Below are 14,590 nucleotides of genomic sequence, written 5' to 3'. Positions count from 1 at the left end.
TTTATCGCGTGAGTCCATTAGACTTCATGGCTTGGTTTTTGTCCTGACATGCAGTTTACCTAACCACAATTTGAAGTGGCACAGCAAAGGGTCACTGAAAAGTAAAAAAAAAAAAATTAACTAAGCAGTTCAGTCCCTTAAAAAAAAATATTGGAACAGTAAGGTCAAGTCCTTTGTTTTTTCTATACACTGAAGACAATTGGGTTTGAGGTCAAAGGATGTACATGAGATGACAGATCTGAATATCTGCTTTTATTTCCTGGTATTTTTATCTTTATTTGTTAAACAACTTTCAACATATCAACTTTTGTATCGGACCACCTAATTTTTAGGTGGGCAAAAGTATTGGAACATTTGACTGACAGGTGTTTCCTGGTCCCCAGATGTGTCCAGTTACATTGATTGGTTAAACAATAAATAGTTCTGAATGTCTACTCTTGGTTTTGCCTGTGAAGACTGCATTTGTGTTAGAAAAGATATGAAGACCAGATAGCTGTTTTTAGGAGAACAGCAAGCCATTTTTAAGCTTAGAAAAGAGGGGAGATTGCTCAGAGCCATTGCACAAGCATTGGGGATAGCTTGTACAACAACTTGGAATGTCCTGACAAAGAAAGAAACCACTGGCATACTGAGCAACACACATTAAACAGGTTGACCAAAGAAAACAACAGCAGTTGATGACAGAAACATTGTGAGAGCTGTGAAGAAAAACCCCAAAACATCAGTGAGTGACATCATAAACAATCTCCACATGGAACGGGTGAAGGTATTGGTCCGGCACTCTGTACCAAAACATTGTACAGCTGTACAATTGGTTGAAAATTGGTGCTAATTGCCACAGCCAATGGCATTTCAACGTCAGCACATTCACAGAGAAGGGGTGGGATAAACTGTTTTGTGGTTTGGTAGTGGCTGCAATTCCTCTCTTGACCATTAGAAGTCCGAAATTACCTATTGTACCTTTAAACAAACATAAAACTGAAGTATGAAACTGTATGAAATGTTTTGAACTTTTGTTTTTGTTTCTATTATGTTTTGTTTTTGTATAGCCTAAACCTAGTAGTGAAAGGGTTGACTATTAGAATATGTTATCTAAAAATAATAATAAGCTAAAGTTTCAGCCAGCAGCTTGGTCAATATTGTTTTTAATTATTTCTATGTGCAAATGTTAACACAGACCAAAATAAATTGCTACTACTACTACTACTACTACTACTACTACTACTACTACTACTACTACTACTACTACTACTACTACTACTACTACTACTACTACTACTACTACTACTACTACTACTACTACTACTACTACTACTACTACTACTACTACTACTACTACAGGCTTGATGCAGTTATTGAAAGCAAGGGATATGCTACCAAATATGAAGTGTTATTTACTTTCATTTACTGAAATATTCTTTGTTCCAATACCTTTTCTCACCTAAAAATCAGGTGGTCTGATACCAAAGGTGCTATGTTCTAAGTAGTTTAACACATAATTCCCATCTTTCTATTTCAACCCAAAATGTATTCAGTGTATTGCAAAAACAAAGGAATTGGCCTTGCTGTTCCAATACTTTTTAAGGGGACTGTATATAAAATATACTGGGTTAAAAACAACAATGCTGACATTATCATCTTTTCCATCAAACAATGTGCTTTATTCTGTACATTTCTCACTGAATATAAGCAAGTGATACACATACAAAAATGGCTAGAAAATGAGTCCAGTTAGAAATCTTTAAAACTTGGTTATGTTCAGACCAATAACATATTGAACCATAATGGCTAGGTATGAAAAACAAAATCAGCAATTTTAATATAGAAATAATATTCCTTGATTCCTCAATGTAATAACATCTTTGCCAAAAAACAAAAATGTACACATTGTTTTTTGCATTTCTGGCATGTGCATCCATATCTAGTCAAATTTATTTCACTTAAAAACCTAAATAAGTTAAGAACAGTCATAAAAACATGTATCGAATGAAAAACCAAAGATAAAACTCTCAATTATACATTAAATTATCCTTTATAAAAACTTTTACATTTTGGAGTGGTTTGGTCATATTTCACACATATTTCACCTTTCACCAATTTCATGATCAAGAATACAATGTGCCTATGAAGGAGCAAAACTATGAAATGTCCTGATCGTCACATCATAATAATATAGGTGAGATCTGTATAAGGGATGCAAATTCACATTCTAATAACTTATGGTCATGTTGCACCCTGGTGTAATGGTAAGTCAAACTAGCAAATTAAATTATATTACAAGTGACCTAGGACAATGTTTTTGTACACTGTTTTCAAATGGAATGTTACTTTTATATGATCATAATGTTACAGTGCAACCTTGTAAAAATAAAAATGTAAGTAAGCATCTGCTAATTAACTAAAGTTGCAAACCCAAAAGAGATTACTTGCTGTAGAACAGCAGCTACTGGATTTCAGGATTTAGCCTTGTGGTTGGGGAAAGTACATTGTTATTCTGGCCTAATTCTAAAAATCCATCTTTAAAAGAAGAAATTAAAACATGGTCATTATAAAGCAGCATAAAAATATAAATTTGGTTTCAAATCTAATTTTCCAATCCTGTTTTGAACATATCTGAATACTGCTGCACTTAATTTATGTGAAACACAGGTTTGTAAATGTAATATAAAAGTATCATCATCACATTGGAACAAATTATGGTTTTTATGAGCTTACATTTACTTACTTATTGAAAGACAAATTAATGTGAAGAACATTTGCGCCACTAAGATTATAAACTGTAAAATAATGCTTACTGGCATTACACGTAAATTGCAGTATGAATTTGGCAACATCCTTATATCACCTTATTAGTGTTGGAGGACCAGCACTGCAGACAAAAGAGCCATCCTCTCCCCAACAGGAGTTTTAGCACCGAGGACTGTGTTTTACCAGACCATTTATTTTCTTATCTCAAAAAGAAAAGATTTATTTTGTGGCAACCTGGTAAAATGCTCAGATATGCTGGTTCTACTGTCGCTGACATCATACAGGAAGACAGTTTAGGTATCGCCTCCCAATTCAGTCAGGTTCTGCAGAATCTCCCTCCCCTCAATAGACCTACGGGCAGAGGGCTGCTGGTGGTGGTTGTTTCCGTGGTCCTTTATGGACAGTGTGAAGTGGCTAGCTTCCCTCTCCCAGGAGTGGTGCAGCAGTCAGGGGGTCAAACAGGGCTATACACCTGAGAGCTGAGACGGCCTCAATGCAGGCAAGTCCAGCAATGCCTGGACCGTCATACCAACCCTCACCACCCCTCGCTCCTCTAAGATGTGATGGGGCAGGCACAACTTGTCCTGCAGTAGGAGAAAGTAAAGGTCTACTGCATGGCCTAAATTCGTATTCAAATGAAGAATTACCGTATTTATTACAGATGTGGGAGGGGGCATGACAAGCAAAACTGTGAACAAACTACTTAATTTTTAGGACAGTCTTATATGTTTATGATTATTTTTCTTGGCATGCTTACCTGAGGCACACCCAGCTTCTTACATGCATCCAGAAAGTTTTCCACATTTCGCCGGCACTTGGCCATGCTCAGTTTTGGCTGTAGAATAGAAGCAGTAATACCTGGGTTGGATATGAAGCCCTCTTTCATACAGACACGGTGAAGACATTTTCAGAACATGCCAGACTTGAATCTTACAATTTCAGAAATATAGAAATTAATTGATATTACAACGTAACACAGTTGAAGAATATGAAACCATTGTATTTTGGCTTTGACTGACTGAAATAAGTTCTTATATTGTTCATTATCCATTTCACGGTTCATTCGGGACACAAATGAAAACATTTCATTTGTCTTTAACTTTGATTAAAAAGTAATAGTGTGTGTATGTTTCCTTAACCAAAAGATCCAATTAATTGAAAACACTGGATTAATGTAACCCAATTTATAAGTCAAAAACAAATGTGTATGTCTTCCTAAATCCCAAAATATTTTAATGAAACATCTTCATCTAATAAGTACTTCAGTGTAATTTTAGGTTCTTAAGACAGCAGTAGGAATTAGTGAAATATTTGCTTGGCCCAAAAAACCCTCCTTTTGAAGTGTTTAGTTTGACAGAAAAAGCACCCACCAAGTGGGTGGCGCACACAGCTCGAGAGAACCTGGTACGTACATTTAACATATACCCTGAATTGTAGTACTTCAAAAGAACAAACCCCAATAACACAGGGAGCAAAAGATGGAACATTTTACAGGATGAACCTGAAAAGAAAGGAAGTGACCTTACCACTGCCGGGGAGGGCACATGAATGCTGGCCACAGAGCGAGGCCGAATGTGGTTGGCCAGGTGGCACAGGACTACACCATCCATGAGAGCGGCACCCACGTCATCTGGGAGCAGCACCTTTAGCCTAGACTCCAGGTTCTGCAGCAGGATTTGAACGGATTTGGTTTGAATGACTTTATTCTGGATGTGGTTGAACCCTTCACCATGGTTATACAAACCAGATTTGTTTGTGTGATTCTGATACCGTGCAATTACGGTGACATACTATATATATGGAATTGGGACTAAAGCAGTCAGATAAAAATGGAACAAAACATGGAAAAATAAACTGGTTGCTTCCCAAACTATGCATGTTTTATCTCCCACAAATACTCTTTCTTTTTTCCACACAAGGCATGGGTAGGTAGCATCATCGGTAGCCTAAACATGGGAGTATAACAGGAACAGATACATGCTTACAATGACACTGAGATGGAATACTTTCTCCTGGAAAAAAAGTTTGGTATAAAAAAAATATAAATGTGAAGACTTCCCATTGCTTTCATTCTAAATCTATACACAAGCATACACAAACCAGATTTGGGTTTCATTACTGTACATGACCCATATTGAAATCTAATATTTCATAATGTTTGGGTCAAAGATTATGTCTTGATTTGCCACAATTCTACATTTCGCATCACACAATTAACATGTACTTAAAGTGTACATTCTCAGGTTTTATTAAAGGATATTTTATACACTTCATGAACAGAAATACAGAGGCTACACTGCAAGATGCAAACCACTGGGTAGCTGCAGAAACAGGATGGCCAGGGCCTCTCTGTGTGGAGTTTGCATGTTCTCCCCGTGTTCGCGTGGGTTTGAAGAGAGATTGGAGAGTCTAAATTGCCCGTAGGTATGAGTGTGTGAGTGAATGGTGTGTGTGTGCCCTGCGAAAGACTGGCGACCTGTCCAGGGTGTATTCCTGCCTTTCACCCAATGTATGCTGGGATAGGCTCCAGCCCCCTGCGACCCTGTTCAGGATAAGTGGGTTCAGAAAATGGATGGATGGATGTATGCCAAATGCTAGTTGCTGGTCACAAGGGGAAATCTGTTGTTTTGGTGCTGGTGGTTGTGACTGTCTGCAATGCCAGGTTTCGCATGCTCCCTCACCTGCCGAAGAAGTCCAATCTGTTCCATCTCCTCTCTTAGATGCTCCATTTTCCTGCGTATAGTAAAGCTGGGATCAGTGGAACTGTAGTCCTGATTACTTCCCCGGGAAAATGCTGCAATTACATCAGGAACAAGGCATCAGAGTCTAACCTGAGAACACACAAAATTGCCCATCATAGGACATTTTAAATAGATCCTCACTGCCTTTGCAACTGTTCACCAAAAGAAAAGGTAACAGGTGGACAACTAGTCTGAAACCACATAGTAAATGTAAAAACACTTTGGTTCCTGGTGTCAGTGGTACAAGATACAAATGTCTGCCAACAGGAATCTTGGGCACCAGCCACTGCTGGTATTCAGAAACGAAGAAGTTTACACTTCATTGGTCTTGGATGATTTGAAAACATTGAAAAGCTGAGTGTATCAAATTCCCACACCGATTTTGAATGAGCAATCATCTGAATCCACTTTACACACCACAGACTGTAGCTAAGCTTGCATAGAGTGGAGTCGGAGGAGGACCTTTCATAGGTGACTTTGGCTGCAATCTACGGAAGTCTGATCAACCAGCGGGGGTTGCTAGATAGCAATGTATGTTGAACCCTATCCGACTGAACCCTCCAATTCCCTGGGTGAGGCAATTGCCAATTGCATGTTTGCCCGATGGAGCTTGCAACCACAGTCAAATCCAAGGCAGTGATTGTAATGTACTGCACTTAAAAACATTTCAATATAATTCTTTAAATGTTTATCTAATTAATGTTTGAGTCATGCTGCCTTTACATGCAATATATTGAATATTTTGAATATATTGAAGAGATATTGGGACAACAGTGAAATGGCTAGATTTGCCTGTTGGCACCCTTTTATTTTATTTATATAACTCACATTTTATTTTGTGAGTTCGCTTTGGAACTTTCCATAGAACACACCTCACATACATCTAACACAGTTATTGAAAATAGCCACCTTGATTCACAATTTGCCATGGACTTTTACAGAGTAGGGTTTCAAAATTCATTCAAATTCAATTTAGTTTAAAACTGTGAGACCCAGACATAGGGGAAAGTGGGGTATATTGTCACTTGTCATTGTGAACATTTTTTCTTTTTCATTTAAAACTCAAAACCAAATATATATTATATATATATATATATAAATCTGTTGTTCAACAACAGCAGAACACTGTGGCATGTGGCAGTTGTAGTCTACTGTATATCCATGCGGTGGCAGGACCTGAAAACAGCATTTCATGCTTGAAGATTTGTCTTTATTAAAGCAGTTCTGCAAAGAGGAGTGGGCTAAAATTCCTACTAAAAGTGTCATGATATACTGTAAAAGCTGATATGCCTGTACATTTGGCTAATATTCATGTTTTGATTTCAAATCCAAATTCCTTAAGTACATAATAAAAACAATACATTTCACTATAGTGTTCCCGTACCTTTGGAGAGCACTGTGGCTTCTCTTATTTTCTCTCCTCATGTTTTCATTATTTTGAGCTTATCTGATATTTTATTTTGTTGTTTGTGTTTGTGTTTTAGAATGAAAACAACAGTACAAAGGACGTGGCCATAAAATGTCACAACCAGTCAGATAAAAATCTTGGCAGCGTGACCTTCCAAACTTGCCAAATCATATTCAAATGTTTTTGAGCAAAAGTGGAAGTGAACGTCGAAGTAAATGTGGAACGTGAGGACAAGCTGAAAACACCAGCAGAATGACACTGCTTTAGACCTTGCTGGCTAAAACTAAGGATAACCCTGATTTGCCCAACATGGCAAAGCAAGGTATCAGCACACCTGGAATTTGTGCTCTGCGTGCATGGTGATACAGGGTGGCGGCTTAATTGCGAGAAATCTGACATGACTGACATGATGGTTAAAATGATAAAGCAAGGGAGGAAAAAACACATTCTTACCTGACCTTGGCTTCAAACCAAACACTGTTAAGGTGGTGCTGAGATCGGCTGACCGCACTCCTTCCTGGGAGTGGCAAGAAAAGGGAACTTAGACTGTTCAGATATTTACGGTTTAGACTAACTGTTCTGTAACAGATTGAATTACATTACATTTAATTTAGCATATTCTCTCATTAACAAGGCGTTTCTGTCTGCAGAAGTTCTGCTCACTGGATTTTGTTTTGTTTTTTTCCACCATTCTTTGCAAACTCTAGAGACTAGTGGGTGTGAAAATCCCAGGAGATCAGTAGTTTATGAGATACTCAAACCACCCTGTCTGCCACCAACAATCATTCCAAAGTCACTTAGATCACATTTTTTCTTATGGTTGATGTGAGCATTAACTGAAGCTCCTGATCCATATCTACATGATTGCACGCATTGCACTGCTGCCACACAATTGGCTGATTAGATAATTGAATGAATAAGTAGGTGTAATAAAGTAAAAATGTTCCTAATAAAGTGCTTGTTGAGTATGTCAAGTACACAAGATAGATAGGCCAAGTCTGTAAGTACTATACCAAGACAACTACAATTACACAACTACAAATTAACTACAGATATCATCAAGCCTTCTCTTTTGCACCTTCCCAAGAGTTCAAATGGACAAATTCCATAATATACCCCATGTAATCCACAAAAATGCTTCTGCAAATGTATAAGTGCTCCTAAAATTCCGGCAGTAAGGTGAAGGTATTACCGAAAGGTGAAGGGAACACTGTAAAAGTGAAAGCAGAACCCACAGAACTGCACATTACATGAATGAGACACAGAAATCCAAAACACACACTAAACCCACAGTGAACCTCAAATTACAGGGGAAATGTGATCTTGTGGGAATCATAACTTCGGTAATAATTAGCCAGGTAGCTTTTCCATCCAGGACCAATATATCTGCATGCCAGATGGGCAAGTTACTCATACTCTACCAAAATGGGGAAGCATTGCTGCAGAGCTACACTCAAATAAAGTGACAGTGGAGGTACATTTTCATTCTTCAAGGATGAAATTTGCCAAATGTACCCTGAAAGCGCAGTTCTCTTTGGGTAAAAATGAGCAAGTTTTCCAAGAAACAAAGGTACAAATTACATGCATCTACAGGGTACCGCCCCAGCGACATGAATTTACCTTTTTAGGCACTTTTAGTACTGTTTCTGAGATTGTATGTAGCATCTCGTTCCCTTCTTCAGGAAACCAAGGTTACATACGTACCATTAAGGTTACTTTTCATTTGCTTTCTTAAGCTTCTTTGGTAAGCTTGCATCATGGTGTACAGAACTGAAACTGCTTGGCTGTTACATACAACCTTTCAGTCAGCGAAGCTGTGAACCTACATGGTTTCGAGGGTACTGTTTGTTTTACTATCCATGGAGAGGCAGATGAAGGCAGGAATATACTAACTACAGTCTTAGAGAGAAAGAGAGGGGGGTCATTCTTTCACCATTTCCTCTGACTGGTTAATGGTAGAGGTTAATGGTATAAAAGAAATATGGCTCACTCTACGACTCAAAATATATGCATATACACTCACTGAGCACCTATTTATTAATGCAATTATCGAATCCGCCAATCGTTTGGCAGCAATGCAATGCATAAAATCATGCAGATATGGGTCAGGAGCTTCAGTTAATGTTCACATTAACCATCAGGATGGGGAAGAAATGGGATTCAAGTGACTTTGACTGTGGAATCATTGTTGGTGTCAGAAATGGTTCTGTGAGCAGAAACGACTTGTTAATGAGAGAGGTCAGAGGAGAAAGGCCAGACTAGTCAAAGCTGATAGGAAGGTGACAGTAACACAAATAACCATACAATACAACAGTGGTATGCAGAAGAGAAACAGAAACAGACACACATAGCATCTCTCAAGGAGAAGCACAGAAACCTGCTGATGTTTACTCTAAATACATTAATATACCTGCCTGTCATCAAACCCATGTTTGTACATACAAGCACAAACAACAGGCCAGAACACACACGCACACACACACACGCACACACCAATGGCCCGATTTCACTCTCACCTCATGCTCGTTGCCACTGGAGTTTCTTCGTGCACTCTGACCCTTGAACTGTAAGATGGAAGATAATGGTTGCATGAAATTGAAAAAAAAAAATGAAAAAAAAGATTTTTTTATACATCTTAATAAAATATAGCATGTAAACATCTATATATATAAAGTTCGGAATCACCTTGCCTTTTTCTGATTTAATATATTATTTTCTGTTTGTAATCACACAGGTCACACATGGTCAAAGCGGAGACTCAGCGGAGCTTTTATTAAAGGGCATTTTTATACATTTCACCATGTAGTAATTACTGCACTTATATGCAGTCCTCCATTTCAGTGTTTGAGCCAAATTAACATAATATAAAATAAAAGAGTCATGCTTTGTATTTGGTTGCATATCCTTTTCATGCCATGACTTCCTGATGTCTTTGACTTATCAACATCATGAGAGACAATATACATTTTAATTTCCACAACACAGAAAATTGTGGAGAATCGCTGTCCATCCACTGCCATAGTCTAAATTGACATGTTTGATGGAAAGAAAACCAAAAGGCAGGCTGAAATAAAAAGTAGCTCACAATGTTTTGAACAGTAAGAGGAAACCAAAGTGCCCGGAGGAAACATATGTGAACACAGGAAGTACATGCAAAGGCCACGCAGAAAGGGTGCCTTCCTGTTATGATCCATCTATTTAATCTGTTTAGTTTCCAGAAATTACTGTGTGAATCTGCACCCTATCAGGTTTATTCTGGACCTGGATGCGTGGGATAGACCGATGCAAGCATACCTTCAGATAGTCTTTTCTTAAATATTTACTCCGCCTTCGCTCCTCTCCCTGGTTCAGTATTGGAGGCACTTCAGGCCACTTGTGCTCAGGGTCTGTTGTCTCCAGGCTTTGAGTCCCGTCAAAGGACACTGAGGAGGTAGGCTAAAAAAACAAACAATAAAGAAGCTGACAAGTCTTTACCACAGCCATGGCATAGAGATGGTGAGCATTCATAGCCCTGAGAAACCTGGTCACTAAAAAGTCTGAAGAAGGGTCAAAGAGAGCAAGCAATTCACATTTGATTAAATTGCAGATTCTCATTAACTTTCGATACATTTTGGTCTCGCTATGTAGCAATTTTTATATAGTCCTCCCCCATTTCATGGCACCATAATGTTTGGGCGATTAATCAGGTGTGTTCAATTTCTTCCCCAGTGCAGTTATAGGAACTTTCAGTGTCTACTCTTCCCTCGAGGTTTTTGATTGCCTTTGGAGTGTGTTATTGGCAACATGAGGACCAGAGTTGTGCCAATGAAAAGTCAAGGAAGCCATTACAAGGCTGAGACATGTGCTGTTGTGTGAGGTCTTCTGTTATCAGCAGTTACATTATCAATACAGGGAACTGAGCCAGTGCCTGTGGCAGACATACATACCCAAACACCCCCACCACCATGCTTCACAGATGAAAGGGGGGGGGTACGCTTTGGTTTTTGGGTAGTTCCATTTAGCTCTTGCTATCACTCTGATACAAGTCAATCTTGGCCTACATACTACTTAGCAAACATGTAATCTTAACCATCCTGTTTTTGCAGCCAATAATAAAAGATTAGCGGCATCTTGCAGTGTAGGCTCTGTCAATCTGTTTGTGAGGTATTCGGTGGAGAGTGATTATTGACCCATTCATGCCTGTCTCCTGAATAGTGTTTCTGATCTGACAGGTGTTAGGGGTCTATGTTTATCTATGTTTTGTACAGCTATGAGGTTCTCTGACTAGTATCATTAAAACAGTCACTATGTATACACTGCCCTCTCTGTGTACAAGCAACTATATAATATCATTTTGATGGGCATTCAACCAGCAAGGATTATGGTATTACAGTGACTACTGCAGGTAATGAAAGTATGTTTCCAAGTGTGTACATTTATTTAGGCTTGCATAAAACAGCAAATATTTTGCCTGCATAGGTAAACCATAACTTTTCCAACTATGCACACTGAGACAGTTATACACCGGCAAAAGCAGTTGTTCAGCCTTTGTGCCTAAATCAGTTGATGTTTTACTACAAAAAAATATTTTCAATGCCTACTGTAAGTCTAAATAGAAATCTCGGAAGAAATTAATCAACTGAGTTAATATTTCTGAGGACAGTGAAATGCCTTTGACTTCATATTAGAGATAATTTTCAGTATCATTCAGTATGCAGGCCTGCTTTTGAATGATAAATGGCATGTGAAATTGTGGGATGTTTGACCTGTTGATGGAGTTTGGAAATTTGACAAAAACTTGAATCAATGGGACCTCAATTAATATATTAGATGTAATTATTGAACTTATTTTAGTTATTTTTTATAATCTTATGGACCTGCTGCTGCCAGAGAGGAGAACAAGGAGAGGAAGGTTGAGAGGTACAGGAAGGGAGACAGGCAGGAGGGGAATGAGATCACTTTTTTTCAGGTGTATTTCAGGAAATTTCTTCCAAGGATAATTTAGTAGTAATAATAATAATAATAATAATAATAATAATAATAATAACTAGAGATGTGCATTTACTAAAGAGAATGCGCCAAATCGGTGGACTGTCGCTATTACTTCTAATACTATGGTGTTTAAATATATGCATTTACAAGCTAGTGTACAGGTGTACCTAAAAGTGGTCACTGAGTGTATATGAACTCAAAGGCTAATGTGACATCACAGGCTTCTATGAGCACACAGCTCATTTGCGTATCAATAGCAGATTGGCTGAATTGCAGAATGTAGGTTAGAGTGAGACTAGAGTGAGACTAGAGTGAGAAGAAAGCTGTTCACAAACAAATGTTCATAATTCAAAAAGTACCACCCAAAAGTTAGTTGTTAACATTGTGAGAATACATATATTATATCTATGTAGTTTAAAAATGGAGAGAGTAAGGGCAGTTAAAAGTATAAAATTTTACTGAAACTGAATATTCTGCCAATCCTTTGGGACCTTAAATATCTTGGAAATTAATGGGAAAATCAAAAAGCTGTGAACAAGCACAACATTCAGCATTCTGCCAGACATTTTCAAGCTGGTTTGGTGACAATAGACAAACTGTGGGAGGAGTAGGCCATCAAAGAATAAAAGTTTGTTGCTTTGCAATCACACTAATAATATAATAATAATAATGAGCTTTATTTATATAGTATACAATATATAGTATTTTACACCTTACAACACCCACAATATAAATTAGCTAACAAGTGTCCTTTTGGAGTCTCCAACTGGCCTTTATGGAAACCTGTACCTCTAATGTCACATTAGCCTCTGCCCTCTAGCAGAGTTCATATATGACACAAACTGGCTACCTTGTCATTATTGATGGCCTGACTGCTGACGGTAGCAGCAACTATACATGCTGAAGCCATAACACTACCTCCACCATGTTTAAAAAATGTGGGGTGCTTTGGATTATGAGCTGTTCCTTTCTTTCTCTACACTTTTCTCTTTCCATCATTTTGGTAGAGGTTAATAACCATCTCCTCTGTCCATAAGGCTTTGCAAATACCATACCTAGAAGCAACACTAAACTTTTTGTTTGTTTTCTTGTCCATGAACTAATGACACAAAGCTGGCCAAGAAACAGCTGAGCAGCCAACTGTCGGATTACTTTTGGTCTCCCAAAACAGAGGAAAAGTATAAGTATGCAACTCCTACATGGTTTGATATGGATGTAAATACCCATTTACATACCCAAATTGTGTCACTGTCCAAATACCACTGGCTGCGCAATAAATTTTCTTGTCTTCTGTCATATAATATTTTTGTCAAGATTTTCATTTTGAATGTACTAACAAGCTGAAGCTGTTCAACAGGTGATGGCTGGGGACTTGTGCGGGACTTGTGGGGAGTTGCAGCCTACCTGTGCACTGAGAACCGTCCCTGTCAAGCTTCCCTCCTCCACAAAAGAGCTGAGAGAGAAAGGAAAAATCCCCCTCACGCACCTGTCACCAAAGGCCAACACATTCTATCCACAAGAACACAAGCAAAAAAAACATATATTGCTAAATTATGAAATGTACCTTTCCTGTGAGTTTAGTAATCACACAGTTCTCAAAAGTACAGAAACACCCATCTGTTCTACATACACAGAATCAAGTCTTAACTGTTTTTGTGTGAAATTACTGTACAAGGCAGTGTGATATACTGGAACCAGTACAAGTGGAATAGACAGACCCAGCGGGCAACCAGGACATACCTCCTGATGGTTTGAGCAGAGCATCTCTGTTTGCTGTTAGCACTGCTGCTTGAATGACTGAGTAACCTGAAAATGTAAAAAATATATTTTGGTATAAAACCACATAGGTTTAATGTATAATATATAAGAGGCATCATTTTCCAGAAATTAAAGTTCAAAGTAAGAATGCTGCACTTTGTCAAAAAAATACATAAATTCCAGGATGAATGGTCTTTCTATACTGTAGGGGTGGGTTAACTTCTGTTATTCTGTGACTAATGCATGTACCACTTTAAATAAGGTTCACCCTGAAGTTAATTCCTTTGCATTTTGTAGTCACTTTCTCTCTCTCAAACATACATGAACACATACACACACCCATTCTCCATCTCACACACACTCGCACATACACGGCTAATGTGTCTATCTCTACAGTGTCATAATATGTCACTGTTCCACACTCTGGCAGACTATCATTCTCTCTACCTGTGTGCTCGGCCCACCACCCTCCGTCGATGGATAAGGCTCTCTGCCCTACAAATTAAGGACCGGCGTCTTGTTCCCGTGCCAGGCGCACATCAGTTAGAGAGCGAGAGCAGGAAAATTGAAAGGTGCCAAGGAGGTGAAGAACATAAGAGGATAGTGAAAAGAGGGCAGTAAGATTAGTTTGGACAGGAATCAATAGAATGATGCAGGTACAAGAACAAATTCTAAGCAATGAAACAGGAGGTTAATAAGACGGCAGCAACAGGATTACAAAAGCGATATGAAAAGGATTGGCAATTAGTCTGCAATGTTGGCAAGTAATGAAATGATGTGCATTCTCAGCATGCAAGGGGACAATAAGATTCGCGATTGAAATGTCAGCAGTGTGTGTATGAAGTAGGTGTCTCAGTTGTGTAGCCTGTAGAAGACTATCTGCATGCTCATTTGCAAGCCACAACGTCACCGGTTCGAATCCGGCCGCCCGACATTTGTTGAAGGTCTTTCCCTCTCTTTCGCT

General features: G+C 38.5%; 1 protein-coding gene across 2 annotated transcripts in view; it reads right to left on the bottom strand.

The window, feature by feature from the left end:
• Positions 1-1,631: 1,631 nt before the first annotated feature.
• LOC133134090 (leucine-rich repeat and calponin homology domain-containing protein 2-like) overlaps positions 1,632-14,590 on the bottom strand; it is a 31,975-nt gene continuing 19,016 nt past the window's right edge. The window contains exons 12-20 of one of the 2 annotated variants that reach the window (XM_061250504.1): positions 13,609-13,674; positions 13,273-13,321; positions 10,192-10,332; positions 9,414-9,461; positions 7,351-7,414; positions 5,430-5,542; positions 4,275-4,412; positions 3,506-3,583; positions 1,632-3,332 (exon numbers count right to left, since the gene is read on the bottom strand). In XM_061250504.1, coding sequence (XP_061106488.1) covers positions 3,213-3,332; positions 3,506-3,583; positions 4,275-4,412; positions 5,430-5,542; positions 7,351-7,414; positions 9,414-9,461; positions 10,192-10,332; positions 13,273-13,321; positions 13,609-13,674 — 817 coding nt within the window. In that variant the 3' untranslated portion in view covers positions 1,632-3,212. Of the gene's footprint in view, positions 3,333-3,505; positions 3,584-4,274; positions 4,413-5,429; positions 5,580-7,350; positions 7,415-9,413; positions 9,462-10,191; positions 10,333-13,272; positions 13,322-13,608; positions 13,675-14,590 lie in introns of those variants that run through there. The other variant, XM_061250505.1, reaches the window with a different exon arrangement.

This window comes from Conger conger, chromosome 7, assembly GCF_963514075.1.
Source record: "Conger conger chromosome 7, fConCon1.1, whole genome shotgun sequence".
NCBI lineage: Eukaryota > Metazoa > Chordata > Actinopteri > Anguilliformes > Congridae > Conger > Conger conger.
The sequence above is the reverse complement of the archived record's forward strand: the minus strand, read 5'-3'. Positions and strand labels throughout refer to the sequence as shown.